Source organism: Calliopsis andreniformis, chromosome 9, assembly GCF_051401765.1.
Source record: "Calliopsis andreniformis isolate RMS-2024a chromosome 9, iyCalAndr_principal, whole genome shotgun sequence".
Lineage (NCBI taxonomy): Eukaryota > Metazoa > Arthropoda > Insecta > Hymenoptera > Andrenidae > Calliopsis > Calliopsis andreniformis.
In genome coordinates this window covers 3839420-3861141 of record NC_135070.1, presented here as the reverse complement: position 1 = coordinate 3861141, position 21722 = coordinate 3839420, and the positions used below count along the sequence as shown (strand labels likewise).

Sequence of the window (21722 nt, the reverse complement as noted above, 5' to 3'; positions counted from 1 at the left end):
AAATAATAAGTTAAATAATTCATTAATGTTGAGGTGTGAGCTGCGTTGATTTTTTATTCCTGAAGTAAAAGATGAATTTATTGATATTTTTAAGAAATTACTTAATAACAAAATAATGGCGTCATTATTTGGTAAAATTAGTCAAATCAATGTCTTATGTTTATTTGATTATTCACGGAAATCAGAACATTTTTGTTGATTGTGTTATTAAATATATGGCTAATTTTTAGATGTTTAATTACGAATAAGTAAGCATTTTTAATATATTTAAAAAACCAAAACATTTGTACTATTGTGTACCACTTAAATCGATTAGCCATATTATAGTGGTGGATCATCGTATTTACATGTGTTTACCATTTACTCTACCAACAAACATGTCAATGCATATAAATGATTATGTAAATGAAACATTGTTAGGTCGAGGGACATTTGGGTACGTTTTTAAGCTAAATTAAATTTTTTTATTTTTTCATTATTTATTCTTTCTAGATCTGTTTACTTAGTACGAAGAAAAAAAGACTCTAAACCGTTTGTAGTGAAAGAACAAGTTTTTGATGCACTAAATGCTCATTCCATCAAGGTGAGAAGCGTTGAAAGAGTCAAAGTAATAATACATATAACATTATATAAAATTTATTTTATACCGTTAGTGCTGAAATATATACTATATGTTTCTTGAAAGATCGTACAATGGTAAATGTGTGTTCATATACTTCTAAAACTCTGATGAAAATTCTTAGTTAATTGCAAGGATTCATAATGTTTTCTATTGTGTCAGGTACTTTAATATCATTATAAAACATAAAGCACATAAAATATTATGAATTGTCACTTGCAATCTACTAAAACTTTTGCAATACAATTTTTTTCGTATTTATGATATTTCGGGCCCTTTGTGTAATATAGATACGGTAATAGAGCGAATTTTTGTTATAGAGGAAAATGGCAAAATAAAATAGTTTCGAATAAATCTTATTTGCCTGTAATGCCTATCTAGAAAAATATTTGTGTATGTAGATTGATATTAAATAGAGGTCTATATTTCGTGTGCATTTAAATGCATGTGTAAACATGTATTAACGTTATTCTATTCCTTAATGTAAATATGTTAACTTTCTTATAATAAAGCAAAAGATTAAATTTTAATAGAAGCAAAATTATGTTGAAATTTGTTATTGTTTTTTGCATTTTAGAAATCTATAAAAATATATTTTTATTACGCAAATTATTCATATAAACGTATTTAAATATTCTGAGTATTTAAATAATTTAAAATAACAATAGATACGGTAATATTTGCGCACACGTGTATTTACACATACGTGAAATAGAAACCTTTACTAACAATAAGAATGTAAGACACACATTTTCACGTTAATTACGTATATCTAATAGCTATATAATATTACATCTGTTAATGCGAAATCTATGCAGGGTGTACCAAAAAATGTGGACAATTTTTAGTAAGTTTTAGACGCGAAGATAATAAAATGGTACATATGCCTAGAAACGCTTATTTTTCAATTTATACGTTATTTTATATTCCGTACGGTGTGATATCTTTAAGATCCATGATTGTTCATCACTCATTTAAAAGACCGGAATATTTCTGGGCCTAGCAGCTAGGCCCTAGGAGGACCTTAACCCATTAAGGCCAAAAATTACGTAAATGCAATATAACAGTAATAATGAACGAGCAGAATTCAATAATATAAATTTACTAAAAAAAATGCCGACTGAAATATTGTTTACGCAATTTTGAGCCTTTATTGGTTTAAAGGGTATAGTTTTATACAATATAAAGTAGCGTATAACCAAATAACTAAGCGAACTTTTTTTATTCTCTTCGTGTCTAGAACTTACCCTTTAAAAACGTCCAATATTTTCTGACACAACCTGTATGTAAGATTGAATACATTATTCATTGCCAGGGCGGATTAAGATTTTATGAGGCCCGGAGCTGGACAACGATTGATAACAATTGATATGAAAAGCGGGAGGGGGGTGTTGATAGTGCACTAAAATATTCCCTACTTTTTGAGAGGATTTTATAAAGAATAACTATTTTCAATCTTTGGTCCAAAATGAACTTTAAAGCTCCAAAGTAAATGTGACATATGAAGAAAAACATTAATAAATCAAAAATAATTTTTTTCTTAAGTATTTGCAGAAATTTATTTTAGTATATGAAAAAATGAAGCCCCTTATAAGGTGAGGCTCGGGACTATGGCCCTCTCTTAAACCTGGCCTACTCATTGCAATGTTGCTTCGATATGAGTCCATCGCTATCACTGATACTTTAATTGATTGTAGTTTGTAGTTTTATAACAGGAGATGGATTAGGATATTTTTCTCACTTTGCAGAACTTGTATTTTTTGTTCGCGTTTAAGGGGGAATAACCGTTTGTACCGTCCTGGAATACAGGCAATTTCTTCATTTTATTATAGCTCAAAGGCTTGATCTATTTTTTCTGTGTTTACTTCGTTTTCACTATTTGAGAAAGCTTGAACTATTTCGAAAAAAATTTGGGTTAAAAAAATATATTTTCAAAAGTTATACATACGCGCTTGTTTTCTGAACAGTGGCCCTGAAAACGTCTGTATATCATATCTAAAATGAAAAACTGAAACAGTACTGTTTAAACATATTAATAGTTATCTGGTATCCAAGATCTATCTGCACTGTTCTGTTAAAAAGTCTATAACTTCGCTATTTCTACAAATTTTTTCACAAGACTTATTTTCAAATTTTACTAAAATATTAGTCTAAGTAAACATGTAAGAAAAAATATTGATTCTTTGAAACTTACAGACGGTTATCCCCGTTAAATAGATGAAACCTCTTCCGATTGCATTCATTCCTACTCATATTCATTCACTTATATCCTCTATTTTGTTTCTTCTCCTATAAAGTAGGGATAAAGATTAAAAATAGTTATGATTTTACAATTTCGCGGTTTTACCATTTTACCATTTTCTGACTTTATCATTTTACGATTTTACAATATTTTTAATTTTTTTTTAGTTTAAAATAATCTACTTTTTATTAGCGTCAAATAAAACTCAAGAAACTTCATTTGGTTTATAATAATAATAATAATTTATTTTAAATCTTAAATTCGTAAAAAAGTAATATTGTAAAATAGTAAAATAGTAAAATTGAGTGGTATCTAACGATTCTAATTACTGCATAATTTCGTTTTGGAACTGATATATTTAGAACCGAAAAATAACAGTTATGGAACCGATATAATATCGGTTCTGAAGAAGCGAAACCGAAACCGCAACCAATAAGACCGAGAACTGTTCTATTTATAACAGTTTCTATACAACATATGTAAGTATCTACCCTCAGCCTGTTGCAGCCACTGCGGCAAAGAACAAAGGCGGACAGAATATTATCCAGCTCTCGATACAAACTTACCTTGTCCTATCTATGGACTCGTATCGAGGCCATAATGCAACACCTGTCATTTCCATCTATTTAGTTTTTCACTTTCCAGAAATTAATTTAATTTTTTTAAACATATTTTGATTAATTCTTAAGAATTTATTTATATTGACGTGTAGAACATATTAGGTGAAGTACAGGCATTAAATACCTTAAGGCATCCTAATATCGTAGCTTATTATGGAGCTTGGGTAGAAAATAATAATTGTTATATCCTTATGGAATATGCAACACGATGTACTTTGAAAGATTTGTTGGAGAATCGTCAAACGCCACTAAAGGAAGAAGTGAGTTTTTATTTATTTATTTATTATTTATTGCTTCATTCACACTTTACAGTTTATGGATATAAAATTGTTTACAATCTATTGTACAACCCAACACGAAGCCAAAATCTCGGGTACCCACATACCTCTACCAGAAGCACATATTTTTTTAATTATTCTTAAAGTGAAATGTTAAAGTTTCAAACACTCTAGATCACAAATATACGTTTATATTACAATGGTTTTGGAAGTGAATCAAAATTGCAAGTAGAAATATTGAGGAGTTGTTTAAAGAAAAGGAACTTGTATTATTTTTTTAAATTTTCTACTGTTCTTTTTCATTGTATCTTTTTTATAACAATTTTCAAGTTTCACATTTCATTGTATCATTCAATTTATGTTGAAATTAGTACATAGTTACATACTTTTTCATAGGATACGCTGTATTTATTCTCACAAATTGTTCTCGGGGTCCATCATATACATTTCAAGAAACTGCTTCATCGGGATTTGAAACCGGAAAATATTATGTTAACCGGAAGTCGCGGTGATATAGTTAAAATTGGAGATTTTGGTGTTTCCAAAAATTTTCAAGAGTAAGATTTAACGTAAAACATGTAATGATTACCTGTGTATATTTAATATTTGAAGTAATAATATTTGTTATAGACTGACAGATCCATCGACTATGTGTCGAGCTGGATCATTTTATTACATGGCCCCAGAAATGTTAGTAGGCCAACCGTATGATTATAAGTGTGATATATGGAGTATGGGTGTCATTCTTTATGAAATGGTTACAAAACGGCTTCCATTTTCTGCCATGGTAAATTTGTTGCAATTTCTTTGTTAAGGAAAGAATTTCCTTTTTCTTTGTAGAACATCGATTTTTAAAAAAAATTTTTTTATTCATGAAACTATAGGTATATTTTTTCATAGAAGATTCTATTATTATAATCTACCTATGTTTCCTCTCAACTACTGTTTGTAGTTGTTGTAGCAAATTGCATTTCAGGTTTCATTTCCGAGTTATTAATTGTTAAGAAAGTGCGTAAAATGTGTTTTTATAACTCGAACTTATTTTACTAACTTCGCTGTGTCTGATGCAGTAGAATACGGAAGTAGAATATGTTACAAGTCAGACACACGTCATACGATTTTTAGACGTTTTTGCAACAATTAATAGCCAATGTCGTCATTCTTCAGTTTCGTTCTATATATTTTGACACATGGAATCAGTTCTTCAAATTTCTAACACTTGTTCAGTACTCTGTGTATAAAGTATAACGTAGTTGATCAGCCATACTAAAGTCATGGAGCACACCTTTCTCGTGTTTACTAAATTCGTCTTGCTCCTACTTTTCCTTTCTGCATAACGTTGTCTATTGCAGAATAACATAAACTATTTAGTACTGTTTTTTTGCGAGAAATCTATGAGGTCATAAAATAAATTGATACCTTCTTTGCCAACTCCTAAAATTGTAATAACCAATACAGTTTTCCTATTTATTTCCCACGATTTGCTTTTAATCGTAGGGCACGAATGTATGTGCTGGGCACTACACTTACTCTGCATTACTATTTTAAATTCTAGTGCCATTTTGAATCTTATTAAAAGTTACAATGTTTCGTTAGAAACAAACAATCGATATTTTTAACAAGAAAAGAAACTTCTTTCCTAAGATATAATTGAAATTGAGTACGATCGTAGACAAAATTAAAAAATAAACTTGTATTCTTTTCAGACTTTGGCAGGTACCATAAAGATGACGTGCGAAGAAAAACCTCGGCCTTTTCTAACACAAACTCCAGAAACTGTCGTTAATTTAATTTCAAAAATGTTAAGGAAAGAACCTGTTTCTCGTCCAAGTGCGGATAAATTAGTTCTTTGTCCTTATCTCGTACCTTATATTACTCGAATCTATTTAAACTTAGGTCGAATTCCGTGTGTAGCAGATCAAAACGATGATAGTTTCAGTTCAGAAACGTTTTTAAAATTTTTGAAACCTCGCACAGAATATTTTTAATTGAATAGCTCGTGAAAATGTACAGCCATACTGATGATAAAACTTTTCGAACATATCATCAATTAACTAACTATGTTTAATTTAATAAAAGACAATTGAAATAAAAGAAAGGGAACGATGGATATAACGATATAGTTATTACAGTTCCCTAGCTGAATGGAATCTATCTGGTGAACGGTTATCGAACTCGGCCTCTGTGTTAGGATCAAAAGCGTAACGACAGGAAGCAAAGACCGGAACTGCGGAATGCTCGTTTTATTTCATCACATGCATACCTCTTGAAAACCACTCGGTTTGCATTTAGTTAGAAGAATAACACCCTTCCGTGCACTTCGAAATCGCAATAATTATATTATAAAGTTTTTAAAATCAAGCAATCTTTACATTTTTGTCAAAAATGAAGTGTAACATTTCTTAAACTTTTATTTCGATGTAAAAAGTTTCCAACGCGTTTAATGTGTACTTGTCGTTAAATACTTAAAATTGACACTTTCTTACGTACTGTTCCAAACCATCATCTTCGAAATGATACATTTTAAATTGACTTTCATTGATGCTTTATTTAATCAGTTGATGTGTCGCTAGTGCAGTTCTCATAGAAAGTTTATGCATTTTATGTGTGTGGTCAAATTGTGTTAAATATTGTATTTATATAAAACGGATCACAGATAAAAATGTGGTTAATTTTCTTAGTCTTTCATTGTTTGTATTGGATTATAAGTGCTTCTTCATGGCGACCCCTGAATCCAATGCTTGGAGAACAAATAGATCTCGTTGGAGCGATAAATGAAAGTTTCATTCCTAATTGGACTAAGAGTATCGAACAAGAGGAAGCCAAGGACACAATTGATACTCTCGACCCCAAGGATGTTTTCAACGTAACACAGATTCCCTTTAATTCCATCGATCGCGATCGTGAACCCTTGGATGAGGTAGAACGCATCGAGCCTAGGCAATGGCCAATTAAACCAGATGTATTATACCCCCGAGGCGCTCTTCCTACTACAACGGAAATTCCAATACCACGTAATCCACTTAATCCACCCACACTCGCTCAAAGAAATCCATCAACGCAAAGGTACTCTGTTTAATAGAAATCTTCACTTTTTATCTTTTAGAATATCAAATACTTCTTTATTATATTTATATTTGTAATACAAAAGTGGCCAAACCACAGTTTGCGAGTGACATGCGGCTCTTTTAAACATTTATTGCGACTCTTGGCTTCACACTATTAAAATTAATTTACGATACAGCTATTTTCTAAGAAAGTTATTTTTAGTTTATTTTCTGTATGCCTATATATATGTATGCATTTTTAATTTAACATAACAGTTTTAATCGACAATAATATTTTAACTATTATACAGGGTGTTTGGAAGACAATTTAAGGCATGATTCTGGATCTTCAAATTAAAACAAAAATCACGAATGGTTTCATTTCCCAGTAATTAATTGTTAAATCAAATAGAGAATTATTTATCAAGACCTGACTATTAATTAATTACTTGAAAAGTAATTAATAGCTAATAGTAATTAATTGTTTTTTGTTATTTTGCTTTCTTATGAAGATAGTATGGAGGTCACTTTAAATTTTTCAATTGTAAAATTTGATCCTGCAACTGAGGAGAGCATTAAACACTAACAAGTAAAGAATTATTAGGATACATGGATTCAAAAACAGACAAGCTCTGAAATATTCTTTAAGTGATTTTTAATGTTAATAGTGTTCAAAACTCAAAACGATGTCTATTACGATCAATACAATTGTGTAATAGATCAATATATGCTAATGATTGAAAAAAAATGATTGAAGGAAATATTTTTTCATATCACAAACAATTTTCAAGTATTTTGGATGGCAGTGATGTACCTAAAATGGCTTATTTTACTGATAATTCCGCTATTAGTGCTGCCTGACCTGTACGTAAACCCGCAGTAGAATAAGCCCTGAATCGAACATATTTCACACGAATTTCAGGTATTCTTGGAACAATTGATAACTCTAAAAGGAAGCGTCAAAGCCAATTTCGTCATTTTTAATTTTTGTTTTATTTTGGCATGTAACATTTCCCTTTAAAATTTTTGACACTTGTTGAACAAATTGTACTATTGTATAAAACATCGTTTCAATGGAGGCTGCAGCTCTCAAGTATTTTTGATAGGCGAAATGTGGCTTCTATCATAACAAGGTTTGGCCACTACTGTTATAGTAACTCTTTAATTTTCAATCCTTAAGTAATGTTTTTTCCTCTTTAAGGTATCCCCCAGTGACAATACCACCCCCAACAGCAACAATAGATGAAGTCTTCTGCGATTTTGGGTCATTTCCAACGCAAACATTTTGTGAATGGCAGAATGGTGATGGTAATTTGAACTGGTTGGCAGGAACTGGAATGGGTACAAATTGGATGGGTGGTCCTCCTAGCGATTACACGTCTGGTAGCATGGAAGGAGGGTATGCTCAATGTGTCTACTTTACTATTTAGCAATCATCAAGTTCAACATATTAATGATTTTTATTACTTATTGGATTAGGTACGCCTTTTTAGAAACATCACAGTTACCCTTGAAAGAGGCGAAAATCAAGACTTTAGGAGGGCTACTGCACAGTCCTCAGTTGGGAAGTACAGGCGTCGCTGGTACTTGTGTCATGTTTAAGTATACAATGGATGGCCTAAGCATCGCTGGTTTGAGAATTTTACTCCATGTAGGCACAGATGAATATTCCATTAAGAAAGAACAAACCGAAGAAATTACTCCTGAAAATACTACCATACCATCTTGCAAACCTGTAGAAGTATTCGACGAGCGCATCATTTGGAACGCTCAGTATTACACCTTAGGTGTTTGGCAGCAAGCACAAATGCTTTACACTTATCCTGAGATACATTCGGTAATTGGGTATTACAGCATTTTATATACTGAAATCGAATACAACACTTCTTCAAATTCTTCAATACAAGTCCTTCAATCGAACATCGTTTCTTTTCCAATAATACGTTATATTCTGTTTACCTATTTGACTTATCTTAAATACTGCCCTTCGTAGATCGCTTTATCTAACTATCATCTTATTAAAAATATTTGAAACATTTTTTACGCTCATTTAGCGAAACAAAAGATTAACCCCTTGTCTTATGATAAGGAGTGAGATTTGTGGTACTTATTACGGGAAACACATAAACAAGAAGTAACGACTTTGTTTCACAGAATATTAAACTAAATCGTAAGGCAAGGGATTAAAGAGGATGCATGTTTATACTGTATACGGCTGATAAGTTGGCAATTAGGACGGAACTTAACTCCACCCTTTTCGTCACTACAACTACTGATTAGAAGAATATGGCTGATTCAGCCAAATAACGAAAGTTCATGTAACCTGACTCTATGATTGTGGCTGAGTAGAGGCTGATTTTTTTTACTACAATCAATTAGACAAGCATTTCTTCTACTTGTCAACACATCAGCCGTATACAATACATATACAGAATGAAATGTAGGCTCATTAACAAAAGGACATTGTATTGTGTTGTTAGCTAATCATTGAGGGGCTTCCTGTAGAACCAACTGATCCAGCGCGTCTATACAGAGGATACATCGCCATAGACGATATAGACCTGCAACCTGGTACTTCGTGCCTTGGCTTCTGTAATTTTGCTGGAGGATTTTGCGATTGGAATAATGACGCGGAAGATGATTTTGATTGGACGATTGTAAATTACAAAATTCATAATACGTTATTTCAGCGTTGGTGAAAATACAGAGTTCTTTAACACATGAATGAACATTATAGAGTCGAGGAAGTGGAAACCCAACGACAGGACCAGCAATGGATAGTTCCACTGATCGTGCAACTGCTGGAGGATATGCATACATAGATTCTTCGTTTCCACGTAAACCTGGAGACAGGGCTAAACTCGTTAGTCCGAATTTTCCTGCACCAAGTGCCGATACACCTATGTGTATGCACTTCTGGTTCCATATGTTTGGCTCTGGGATTGGCACCTTAAAGTTGTTTCTTCGTAACTTTCGCAGTTTAGACGCACCACCTCGTGAAATTTGGAGTCTAGGCGGGAACGCTGGAAATACGTGGTTTATTGCTCAAATTACAATCGGTTCTGTTGATGATTTCCAGCTTATCTTCGAAGCTTCTGTAGGAAATACTGGAATGGGAGACATTGCTATTGACGACATTTCTTTCATGCAAGGCCCTTGTCCTGGTTAGTATTTGTAATTATAAAAGCTTCATTCTAATTATCTTTCTTTAATGCATCGACCTTATTCCACTTTCAACAGTCGCACCCCAAGTTGCCGCGCCAACACCGCGAGACTGCACATTTGAAGTTGATGAATGCGATTGGATCAATTCTCGAAATCCCGATCGAGTCGAGTGGGAGAGGGTGTCTGTCCAAGTACTGAATCCAAGGAATCAACGAAAACAGTACAGCAATGGGTATTCGGTAAATCGAAGAAATGAGTATTATCTAGGTTTGGGCCGTCCAAGAGGAGGATTGAGATTATCGGGAGGCGGAACAGCGCAACTGGTTAGCCGAGAAATGAAGAGCACGGATGAACCCCTTTGTATCACATTTTGGTACTTTATGTTCGAATCCTTCATTGATTCTAGTGGACCAAGCTTAGGTTCGTGCGTTATTTCTTGTATTTAATTTTATACACCTATTTAATACGTAACTTCATAAATGTCTAGGGGTACTTCGTGTATTAATACAGACCGCTGGAGAATCGTCAACAGAATCCAAACCAATTTGGCAACTATATAATAACCAAGGACCGACTTGGAATTATGCCCAGATTAGCATAAATGAAAGAAAAGATTTTCACGTCGTATTTGAGGGCACTTGGGGTCCTAATCGTGCCAGTGGTAGCATTGGCATTGATGATATTGCGTTTTACATTGGTAACTGTACTGGTAAGTTGTAAAACGTTAAATATTTAATTGTTTTTTTTTTAACTCTTGCATTGTTTAACTGATTGAGTGATTCGTAAGTGAAAGTAAAATAAAAGTTCTGAACAATTCATATTATTTTTATTGCTACTATTTTAATGTTTTAGTAAAACCAGCAAGTGCATCTGTAAGACCTGAAGATTGCAGTTTCGAAAAAGGACTGTGCGGCTGGGAGAATATCACTTCCTCGGATAACGAGCGTGCAGTCACTTGGCAGCGCGCATTTTTTGCTCATCGACCAGCTCAGTTATTGGATAAGACCTTTGGAGCAACTGGTGACTTCGTTTTTTTTGATATTTTCACAACAAATCAAAAATCAACAGATGTGCGACTACGATCACCGCTGGTACAAACATCGCCTGATGAGGAATCAGTTTGTTTTACGTTTTGGTTCGCGGCTTTTGGCGTTGAAGAATCTACAACGCTACAGATAATTAGAGTGAATACTGAAGAAGAACAAACTGCAGAGGATGATGACGACGAAAAGCAAGAGCAACCTGTAAGATTAAAAAAAATTGTTAAACTTTTAAATTGTTAATTGTAAAACTTTTTATTCCAGTTATGGTCACTAACAGCGAAAGGATTTAATAATCCGAGACCAGTGTGGACTGCTGCTCAAGTTAACATAGATGCTCGGGTACCTTATCGACTCATTTTAAGGGGAAGCGCTAGCAACGGAGGTTTTGCTATTGATGATATAAAATTTCAGCCTCAAAGTTGTACAAGTAAGTAAATAAGGGGTAACTATTTAGTATGAGGGAGAGAGCTCGAATGACCTTAAGCTTGATAAATCTTAAATAGTTTTAGTCGTCGCTTATTATTTGCTAAAAGTTATTAAGAAAACATTTATGCAAAATATTGCACTTATTTTCAGTAATGTAGAACATATAGAATAGTGAAATAAAATATACAATAGTGAACACATGTATTACAAACATTGAACAACTGTATTTTTAACACAATTTAATCAGTTACACAAATAAAACAATACAAATTGTACTTTAGCAAGTGGGCTACACTCTCCAGCTCATAGAAATCTAATTTGGATCTAACCTAAGCTAAGCTATCCTAGCCTCTTTAATCCGGGATAAGTTAAGTTAGGTCTCGGTTCAACTTTTTCAGAATGAGGGTGCGCTGCGCCGTTCATGTATTCTATTACTTGCCATAATTAATTCACAGAAACTGAAATGTCATTTTGGTAAATACGGGTATTTAGAAAATGTTTCATTTTTAATAGTTTATAGCTTCTGAAAAAATTAACAAGCGATGGCTAAAATCTCTTGGAGGTTATTTAAAAATGACCTTCACAACACAGGTTAAGGTCAAGGTTAAGGTCATTCGAGCTGCATCTTCTCTACTGAATAATTCCCGAATAAACTCTACAAAGTTTAAAGTGATGTATCTTTTTTTTCATTTAAATTTTATAGTTCGACCAGCTGCTGCGCAACCCATTGTTAATGGAAACTGAAGGTATATAACATAATTAAAATCTATAAATTAAATATCAGACAACTATCAGATTAATGAGCAATGAAAACAAGGGTTGAATCATGGAAACAGTCAATATATTAAAAAAAATTTATTCGTGTTCACTCTGTTTTTTTATAAATTGCCTTTTCATTTCAAATGTAACAATACCCAGTGCCACTCCTGTATTTAAACTATCAACTCCATTTAGTAAGGGTATATTAACACGAATTCCCATAGTTTTATGAAGGAATTTATACGAGTCTAAACTCAATCCTTCAGTTTCTCCGCTTAAAATAAACACAATTTCGTTTTCTGTATAATCTAGAGCATAATATGGTACTATAGGCAGACTCAATAAGAATTTTTTCATCATTCTTTTATTGGTTGGTTCAGGTGACTTCCATTTTCCATCTCGGTATACATTATCAAAATTTTCTTTGAAACTGCTTGGTTTGATATTGAATACTCCCATGCTTGGTTGAAGCATATCAGGAGTATATTCAGATATAAATTCATCACCAAAATTACTCTCTGCTAAGAAAACATTTGAATATTCATTAATTAAAGATGGAATCTCGTCCCATGTTAAATTTGTATGAATAGGTAGTCGAAAATGAGTTCCAGCAGCGCTCCTTAAAACTTTTACATGCCACAGGTCTACGCAACCTAAGTAGAAGAATGCAGTTAAGGTATAAAATCTTATATAAGGTCTAATATTTTATGACGTCATACCTTTCATTAATATTAATTTTTCGCAGCCTACTCCTGCTGCAGCTCTCATAATTGCTCCTAAATTTCCTGGGTCCCTTACATTGTCACAAATAATAGTAAGTGGTAACGAATCATTGGCAGGATTTCTATTATGTACATCAGGAGTTTTAAAAATTCCTATATCAAAGGTCATATGTAATATAGATACCTTTTCAATACGAAACTTTGTAACATAAATCTGTTATTATTACCTATTAAACCAGGAGATGTAGTTAAACTTGACCATAATTGAATAGTTCTATATGGAACTTTGTATAGTTTTACGTTTTCAGGAAGTTGCAATGTATCTATATCAGATGGGTTATTAAAAAATATTGCAGTTGGTTCAACTCCAGCTTTAAGCCCTTCTTGTATTAATCTCCGTCCTTCTAAAATTATCTCATCATTCTTCTCCTTTAGCTTTCGAGATTTCACTTTGGTCATTAAAGAACTGAAATAAATATGTATAAAGTTAAAAAATAATTTTATTTATTTTGAAAGCTATTTGATAATTTAATTTATGAATTTGATGCTCAAATAAAAAACCTACTTAACAAGTTTATCATCATGCTTAAGAACAGTAAATCTTGATTTTTTTTCTTCAATTTGTGGTTCTTCCGCAGATTCTTTTGGTAATTCCTTCTTTTTTGATCTTCGTGAAGTATTTGCTCTAATTTGAGGAACTTTTGCTATAGTAGTATCTTCGGTTTCGTAAAGCTCATCTTCATTAACAATTGCAACGGGTCGTCGACTCACGAATCTTGCATATGTTCGCGTTATATCTAATTTTGTATTATTTGTTTGAAGAATTGTTAAATGTCGAAGTGGTCGAAGAATCTTACACGTACTGTTAAAAAGCACCATCGTTATGTTTAGGTTCAAAAAGATTTGTTTTTATGATTTGTTCGATGCAATTTAAGATTGCATAATGTTTCGTTAATGATGTGAAATATTTTTAAAATATGTCATTTCAAAAGTTGTTTTTAATATTTTGCTAAACCAATAATCCTATAGGTTACGTGAAGCGTTGTAAACAACGTGCACAGTGCACTCAAATTATGATCATAGATATAAAAATATAGAGACGATCGAGCGAACGAAGCTTTCATTGCGAAAGGAAATCTGTTACGGTAGGATGACGAACTAACGAGGTAAAAATTTGCCTATTATTGGCTGTTGCTGATGCAGAGACCTACACTGACTCTGTCAGAACTAGACATAGGGAATTTAGGGAATTTTGGCCTGTACTCACCCTGCTAAAAATGTAGTTAAGTAGAACTTCGAATAGATGTTGTTAGTGTCGAAGGGACGGTAGAAGAAAAGTTGCGACTTACCCCATCATAGCAATGATTAATATTGTACAATTATAAATATTAATAAATTATAAGAATAATAATGGATTTATTTTGATATATTTGATTATATACAATTTATTTTTTTAAAACGAAGTAGGATCGTACAAATATTTCTCAAATGATAGTTTTGAATTTAATGCGAAATATTCGCGTTTATCAAACGAATGAACTGTCTCCAAAAATGTTTTCTATCAAAATAATTTAAATAACAAAATGTTGTTTTTCGAGAAGATTATTATGAATAATAGTATTTAAGGAGTCGTTCTGTACAGAAGTAGAAGGGGCTGCCATGCGTCAGGCGTTTCCGTGGTAACGCAACCGTAGAGTTAAACTCAACGACATGTACCATCGAATTAAATGATTTAAAATCCATTTTCACAATAAAAAACTACTAAAAATTGATAAACTACTTGGTTCGTCGTTAGTTAGTTGTTCCACAACTTTCTGTTATTATTGTTATAACTTGAAGAGCACCTACATTTCATTTCCAGAAACAATATCGCGCCAAAAATGTTTTTATTTCTCAAGGGCTTTAAAAGAAAATTGTGGCAAGTTCATCAGAAGGTTGAACGATGAAAAGTGCACACTAAATATTATTTTCAAAATGATCAAGTGAAGGAAGTTGGATCGTTCGAGACGGGAGGCTGGAAGCTCCACATGGATAATAATTACAGGGCGAACATCAGCAAGTGGCTGTCACTTCCTGGTGGTGTTCTAGAGAAATGGTTCGGCGAATCCTCAGTGCTTGCTGAGAGAATGGGTAACCTGGCAGAACGCATAGCCTTAATCATGCAGGACATTACAGATGTACAGGCTTGTGATTTGCAGGTGCGAAACTAATTTGTCGATTGAGTTCTCGACGCAGTTTAGTTATTGTCACCTGGCGTAGATCAGCGCTGATTCTTGGTTGTTAAAATTATTTAACTCCATTTAATATCTCTTTTGGTTCTAGAAGTTGGATCATATCAGTAGACTATGGTTTTTAATTATTTGAGACATGTTTATATTTTCTGCCCACTTTTGAGTTACTCTTCTATAAGAGTCAGTATACAGGGTACTCGAAAACAGGTGTCAGAAATTTTAAAGGGTGATTCTACGTATCAAAATAGGTCGATATTAATTGTTAAGGAAACATCTGAAATACTCATGAAATGTGTCTAACTTGGGACTTGTTCTACTGCTGATGTATATTGATCAGGTCAGGCGCAGCGAAATCAGTAGAATAAGTCCCAAGTTTCAAGTCAGACATGGAAAAGTCAGTAAAATAAGTACCTATACAGGCATAGTGAACTCAGTTTAATAAGTTCCGAAAATTTTAGATGCTCTCTTAGCATCGTTTTTTAGCAAACGCCGTTTCCAAGAATTTTTTACAGGCAAATTTAGTTTTTTTTGAAAAATTTTTAATGTCTTTATTTTAAAAATTTCGTAGAAAAATATTAATTACTGTAGCTGCAGTAGAAATCAGCGTGATAGCTCTTCAAAATGTTACTGAAAACGAGCGAACGTGTAACTTTTCACTGCAAGTCTTCAAAGGAGAAATCATTTCAGTTTCTTAAGCTATAAGGCAGTAGCCTGAATTGCACGTATGGATTTGAAGGAAGAAAAATTTGTTATCAAATGGTAGAATTTTAAAGAAAAAGTGTTTCGAATTTTGCTTTAATATTTCAAAGGATCATTTTCGAAACCCGAAATATTTAAAAGAGATAACAAAGTTTTTAATTTTTTCAGTCCATCACAGTGGTTTCTCCCCTTTAATAATTAAGCAATAATTCTGGAATGAAGCTTCAAATGCATTTTCGTTATTCTTGATGTGTAGAGTCGCCCCTTGAAATTTCTGACACTTATCGTCGAACGCCCAATATTTATCCTGTCTTTAACGTAGGTATATGAAGGCCTCGCGGAAGACCTCGAAGAAGTGACAAAAGAATATAAATTGGTCTGTTCAGTAACTATCAGCACACATCCAGTATACAAATACAAAATGTGTCATTTTTTGGCAGCGTTGAAGAGAAAGTTGAATGTGCTCGCGAGATTCATTCGTAACTTGATCAATGAAATTGTCGACTGTAAAAGTGAGGGACATTTCAGAATTATCTTCAGGTACGAGTATAGTTTCTGTTTCAATTTTATAATAGTGGTATTGTCTAACAGAATCGATTGTAGATTGGTGAACATTTACAACGACGTCCTGGACATAGATATTGATGTGTCTGATTCATCGATGAACGTGTTCTACAATGATTCACCTTCCATGTTGGAACCGCTGAAGAAGATGTCCGTCACTCGTATATTACAGGTGACTGTATATATTCATACATTTATATTTATCATCTACACACAGTGATTCCCATTGATACTCGGACGGTCGTATAATGTCGATTTATTTCTATAAATTCCATGTCTTGAATAACTATGCATATAGCGAGAACAAAAATATGTTGCACTATATTATAAGATAGATATCCTTTCAAAAGGAAAAATAGTGTTGGGTCCTTGCATCTCAGGAAAAAGGTTGAAAAGATTGTAACATTCAAATATTCGAATGTTTTACGAATTGTCGTTTCAAAATCAGAATAATGAGTTTTAAGAAGAATGATGTGTGAATTTGTAAAAAATAATAAATTTTAAAGAAAATTAACTGTTTACAAAAAATGATTTTGTATATGCTAAACTGTCTGAAACGTGTTATTGTGTAAAATGTAGTACTCAATCAAACTTAAATCTTTATAAAAATATCGTTATTTTACTTTAATGATTTTAGTTTGCAAGGTGTTTGAATAGTTTTGTAAGATTAAAATTCTCTCTAGTTCGTTCTTTTTTTTCAATTTAAACAACCGTATGTAATAAATGAAATCTTTTTTATTTTTGTTATCTATTGTATAGTGCTCTAATAATATATCATATCTAATATGATATATATATCTAATACATTTTTGTTACTTGCTTTATATTTATTTAAAGTGTAAAGCTTACAAGTTCAAATTATACTGGTATCCAAATATCCATGAGAGTTACTGCATTACCATCAATACCTTCAGATTTTTAAAACCTTTCTGGTATATAATATTGAACACTTCTACTAGTTTTTCTATGCTTTACCGTGAATCGGATAGAATTTCGAGTTTCGGTTGAGAGCAAATCGATTGATATAAATTACCAAAATGATTGAAAACGAGAAAGGGTTTTAATATATTTTTTGGCTAATTTTCTCACCCGAAATAAGAGTTTCAACGAAGTTCGAGAAGTAGATGATTTGCAACGGTTCCAGATATTGGCGAAAAATAGAGCAGAGGAGTCTTGCCACGAACTTATCGACTGTCTGTTGGCAAATTACGAGCCTCGCGAGAAAATTGATCCTGCGTTAGAAGTGCCTGCTGACGTCGATGCTTCTGAGGATTCTAGTATCGAGATCTATCGGTTCGTCCTTTAAATAGGGTTCTTAATAATAAATTCATGGGAATTCGAACTTATTTCAAACCAATTGAGAGGCGTTTTAAATTGAAGAAAGAGGGATAGAAGAGAGAGAAAGAGAGGATCAATTTATAACATTGTATTTATTCATTATTAAAGTGATCATTGTATTTAGATTATTATTAACAACTTTCTGTAGATTACAATTTCAAGGAATATAGTAGCACCATCGCAAGGCTCATTCGAGGTTCGGATTCTCATATACTACTATTTTACGAATCTCTCGAGTTCACAAGAAATCAATTCACAGAGCTCTCACTCGACACTTGACGCCCCCGATTGAGAGTGCTTCGTTGAGATCCGAAGCGGAACTGTCGAATATCGAAAGCATCCAGACTTTAGTCAATACGCAAAATGAACAGGTTCTCAAGCTTTTAAACGTCGTGCAAAGTGTTTCACCGCGGCTGCTCGGTAACGACGCGTTGAAAATGATCAAAGGTACTTATATTGCTACTTAAGCCTCAGTTATTCACAGAAATTTGTTAAATGCACTGCGTGCTGATGTTCATTACGTTCGAATATTCGAAAAGGCGCGTAAGAATGTGCATGTTACATTAGGTGAGACGAGGCTGAGGGGTAGCGCGATTAAAAAGGTGAAGAATTATTATCAGGAGGTTGCTTGGGGCGCCTTATCGGGGATCTTGGACCACGTGATCCTCTGGTGGTCATCTGAACCGCTTGCTACCCATCATAGTAACGGCGCAGGACATCTCAAAGACTGGCTCAGTCAATTTGTTCAGAGAAATCACGGTAAGGCTGTTGTTATAAATTAGTGTGAAGTTTAATTTGCTTGGATGTTTATTAAAATTGTAGTGCCTCCGACGGTGAGACCAGCATTGCAGAATCTTTGCGACGCGCTCGGCTACCATGCTACTATCACTGCCTGGGATCAAGTCTTTAGACTTGCGTACACGTCAGCTTTCCAGTGTCAATCGAGACCCACGTCCACAGAGGTCAATTTTAAATAAACAGGAAAAGTTTCTGAGTTACAGAATTTAAATCTTTGACTTGTTTGTGGTAAACTTATTTGTTAGATTTAGATAAAACCGTCGAATTTTTAGGGCACCGATACGGGTCAGAAGTTCGCAGAGTTGTTCCAGCTGCTTGTCAGGCTGAGCAACGAGTGCGAGGCGGGTGGTGAGTGGGTGATCGGTGCACCCTTGATGGAATTACCCCTTTCGGAGCAAATTGTCGTTCTTCATCGATTGGATCACTCGGTGCATACAGCCAGATTGTGGATCGTCCAGGAAGCGAAGATCATAGCCCATACGTGGGATCTTGACGTGTTCTTCCTTCTGGTTAAGGGCGACATACTGAACTGTGTCGAGGAACTCTCCTATCTAAAGGCATAACTTCTCCTCTAGAGTTTATAAACTCCTCTTTTTTTAATAACACAAATATTTCTATTTCAGCTTGCTGATCACACAAACGCTCTGTCGACAGACTCTGTCAGCGTTCAGGTCTATGTTTGTGCTAAGATGAGAGCAAAAATTGTGTCTGAGGTCACTGTGAACGTTGATTTGCTTCAGGTACGGTCTTGTAAATTGAACTATTTCGTTTTTATCTCTCAGCTACTGTTAAAGCTTCTACAGACCAACGTGAATTTTTGGTAATGTCAGCGAATTTTTCGTGTCATCTTCTTCGCACCAATATTAAATTGGTATGTCTGTTTTCTCAATTCGCCGCAAATTCGCTGCCGCTGCGGAAAATTCACGTTGGTCTGTGGGAGATTTTACTAGTTAGTATAGCATAAGTAGTGCAGTTGTGACTAAATTACAAAAGCGACTTAATTCATTGTACAGTACTTAAAGGTTTGTTCAGATTAGTCGAAAATGACTTGAGTTCAAACTACATGTATTTGAGTAGCTTCATATAACGTTTTTGTCCACACAAATCAAATTACAATTTGAAAGGCTCATTCAGAATAATTAACTTACTTGAAATAAAAAAAATACTTGTATCAAGTAACACTTAGATCAATGTGTATTCCAAGACAAAAAAAAACTGAAAGGACTTTATTTGACTTGAAATTTGTAAAGATATTTCATTTCAAAATATTAATAATAATTGGTCAAGTCTCAAATGATTTCCAAGTGGTTTGAATTGAAGCTATTTGTGTAATCTGAACGAGCCTTAAGGATTATCTTACAAGTTCATTAAGGGGCCATCCTTACTGTGACAGCCTGGAAATAAGACAATACTTTGAAATTGTTTTTTCAAAAACTATACAAAGCATCATTTTGGAACCTAATAATATTATTTTTTAGTATCTTAAAATTACTTTTAATTTTTTTCAAGCGAGAAGGGAAGATGCATAAAAAGTTCTAGCTCGTCCACCACGAAAGGGCTTTTCCCATGGCTGCCACGATAATTCCGTAATGGTTTGACTAGTTCACTTCAGGCTTTGTAGATATCTAAGTTCAGTAGATGCGTCAGTCTTGTTCCTACCAAAATTGTTTCGGTTGAAAATTATTTCGAATTTAGGGAGCCAAGAAATTAGCGATTTTTTTGTTCAATAAACACATTTTTCTTTCAACATAGCGATATTTTTTTTCCTTTCTAAGATTTTCAAACCATTCTGATGCTTGCAATGGCCACGCTCATACAGAGTAAGAATCTTTCTGGTTTTTTGTTTTGGGCCAATGCAATAGTTTGGAATGGTGGGAGCCACGAAGAAGAACCTTTTCCTGATGTCACAGAGGAACATGCTAGATTTTCTTATATATCCGTCTTTTAACTTTAAACATTTGTCAAATAATTTTAAGATACTAATAAACAATCCTATTAAGTTTTAAAACGATATGTTGTATAGTTTTTGAAGAAAAAATTCCTAAATATCGCCTTAATATCGAGCCATCACAGTAGGATGGCTCCTTAACAGTGATTTAAAATGTCATTAACAAGATTTAAAATTAAAAATCTTGTAATATTTGATTTCACAGAAGTGTTCCAAGCAATGCACAGATATTCTCGCGAAAATCTGTAGGATAATCAGCCTGGCGAATCTGCATATGTGTTTTCCCCGATCTAGTTACTGGCGGAAAGGAGGCAACGTTCCTCCAGCTGCTGCTAGTCTCTACGTGCAAACTTATTTCGGTAGAGTACACGATCCCTTTTCAGGTGTCTACACAGACTCTTAAAATTACCTAAAGCCCTGAATTCCGCAGAAAAGGTGTTACTTCCAGTGGTGGAGGTGATCGAGGACCATGAAACGTCGAACATGATCCTAAGAATAATGTGTGAAGCATGGCTCGATTACATATATTTGCATCGAATTAAGTTCAGGTAAATTGCGAATATCGAGTCTCCAAATCACACTCGACACGTGATAGGGGAAAGCGTAAAGCGAATACGAGTAGACTCCGTGATTGAGGTACAAAGAGATCTGAAATATTTTCCAGCGAATACGGGGCGCTGCAGCTGCTCACGGACTTCGCCTACGTATCGAAATGGGTTACGAACTGCTCGATCATTTCACAGAATGTGCGGGATCATCTACTGAAGAACGAAGTCCTGCGACGCTGCGAGGGAGTGGGACGGCTCCTTTTGCGACATCCTGGCGAAGCCATCGCTATGCGCAAACGAATGGGTATGAGATATGTATAGCTGAGCTGGAGAGGGACGATGAAGAGCGGCGAGAAGCGATTTTTAAATTTAATTTTTCAGCCAGGAGGACGAACGAGCGTGGCTCGCCTGAGTCGCCTGGCCTGGAACGCATGCCAGCGGAAATGTACGTACCAAATCAGGAACAATGGCTGGAACTTCGGGCGCCTAAAAAGTACACTTTCTGCTGCATGGAATGACCTCGAGATAAATATTTTAATATTTGGAGAAATATATGTTTACTATTGGTCCAATTAAAAAATAGTGTCAAAGTGATTGTAAAATATGTACAATTTTCTTTATTTCGTAACATTATTCTTTTATTTCATTCTTTGATAAAATAAAAATGTGAATCCA

General features: G+C 33.9%; 4 protein-coding genes across 4 annotated transcripts; 3 read left to right on the top strand and 1 right to left on the bottom strand.

Moving 5' to 3' along the window:
- The first annotated feature begins 102 nt into the window (after positions 1-102).
- LOC143183306 (serine/threonine-protein kinase Nek8) lies at positions 103-5747 on the top strand. Its single transcript, XM_076384831.1, has 6 exons — positions 103-436; positions 493-583; positions 3574-3741; positions 4156-4316; positions 4390-4546; positions 5466-5747. Exons 1-6 carry the CDS (start codon positions 348-350, stop codon positions 5745-5747), a joined length of 948 nt encoding a protein of 315 aa, XP_076240946.1. The 5' UTR covers positions 103-347.
- Positions 5748-6421: 674 nt separating this feature from the next.
- On the top strand, positions 6422-12330 carry LOC143182985 (MAM and LDL-receptor class A domain-containing protein 1). The gene is made up of 10 exons (XM_076384337.1): positions 6422-6825; positions 8008-8205; positions 8286-8643; positions 9287-9463; positions 9544-9970; positions 10047-10391; positions 10459-10680; positions 10824-11215; positions 11276-11441; positions 12144-12330. The coding sequence occupies exons 1-10, from the start codon at positions 6422-6424 to the stop codon at positions 12182-12184; spliced, it is 2730 nt and encodes a 909-aa protein (XP_076240452.1). The 3' UTR covers positions 12185-12330.
- LOC143182986 (rRNA methyltransferase 3, mitochondrial) lies at positions 11761-13965 on the bottom strand. Its single transcript, XM_076384338.1, has 4 exons — positions 13487-13965; positions 13149-13387; positions 12919-13074; positions 11761-12852 (listed from the first exon to the last, which is right to left on the bottom strand). The coding sequence occupies exons 1-4, from the start codon at positions 13798-13800 to the stop codon at positions 12296-12298; spliced, it is 1266 nt and encodes a 421-aa protein (XP_076240453.1). The 5' UTR covers positions 13801-13965; the 3' UTR covers positions 11761-12295.
- A 983-nt stretch (positions 13966-14948) lies between these two features.
- LOC143183696 (uncharacterized) lies at positions 14949-21565 on the top strand. The gene is made up of 13 exons (XM_076385373.1): positions 14949-15119; positions 16174-16391; positions 16455-16587; positions 17560-17708; positions 18013-18200; positions 18321-18512; positions 18576-18715; positions 18824-19108; positions 19175-19291; positions 20705-20858; positions 20930-21047; positions 21164-21351; positions 21429-21565. The coding sequence occupies exons 1-13, from the start codon at positions 14949-14951 to the stop codon at positions 21563-21565; spliced, it is 2190 nt and encodes a 729-aa protein (XP_076241488.1).
- Positions 21566-21722: the final 157 nt, after the last annotated feature.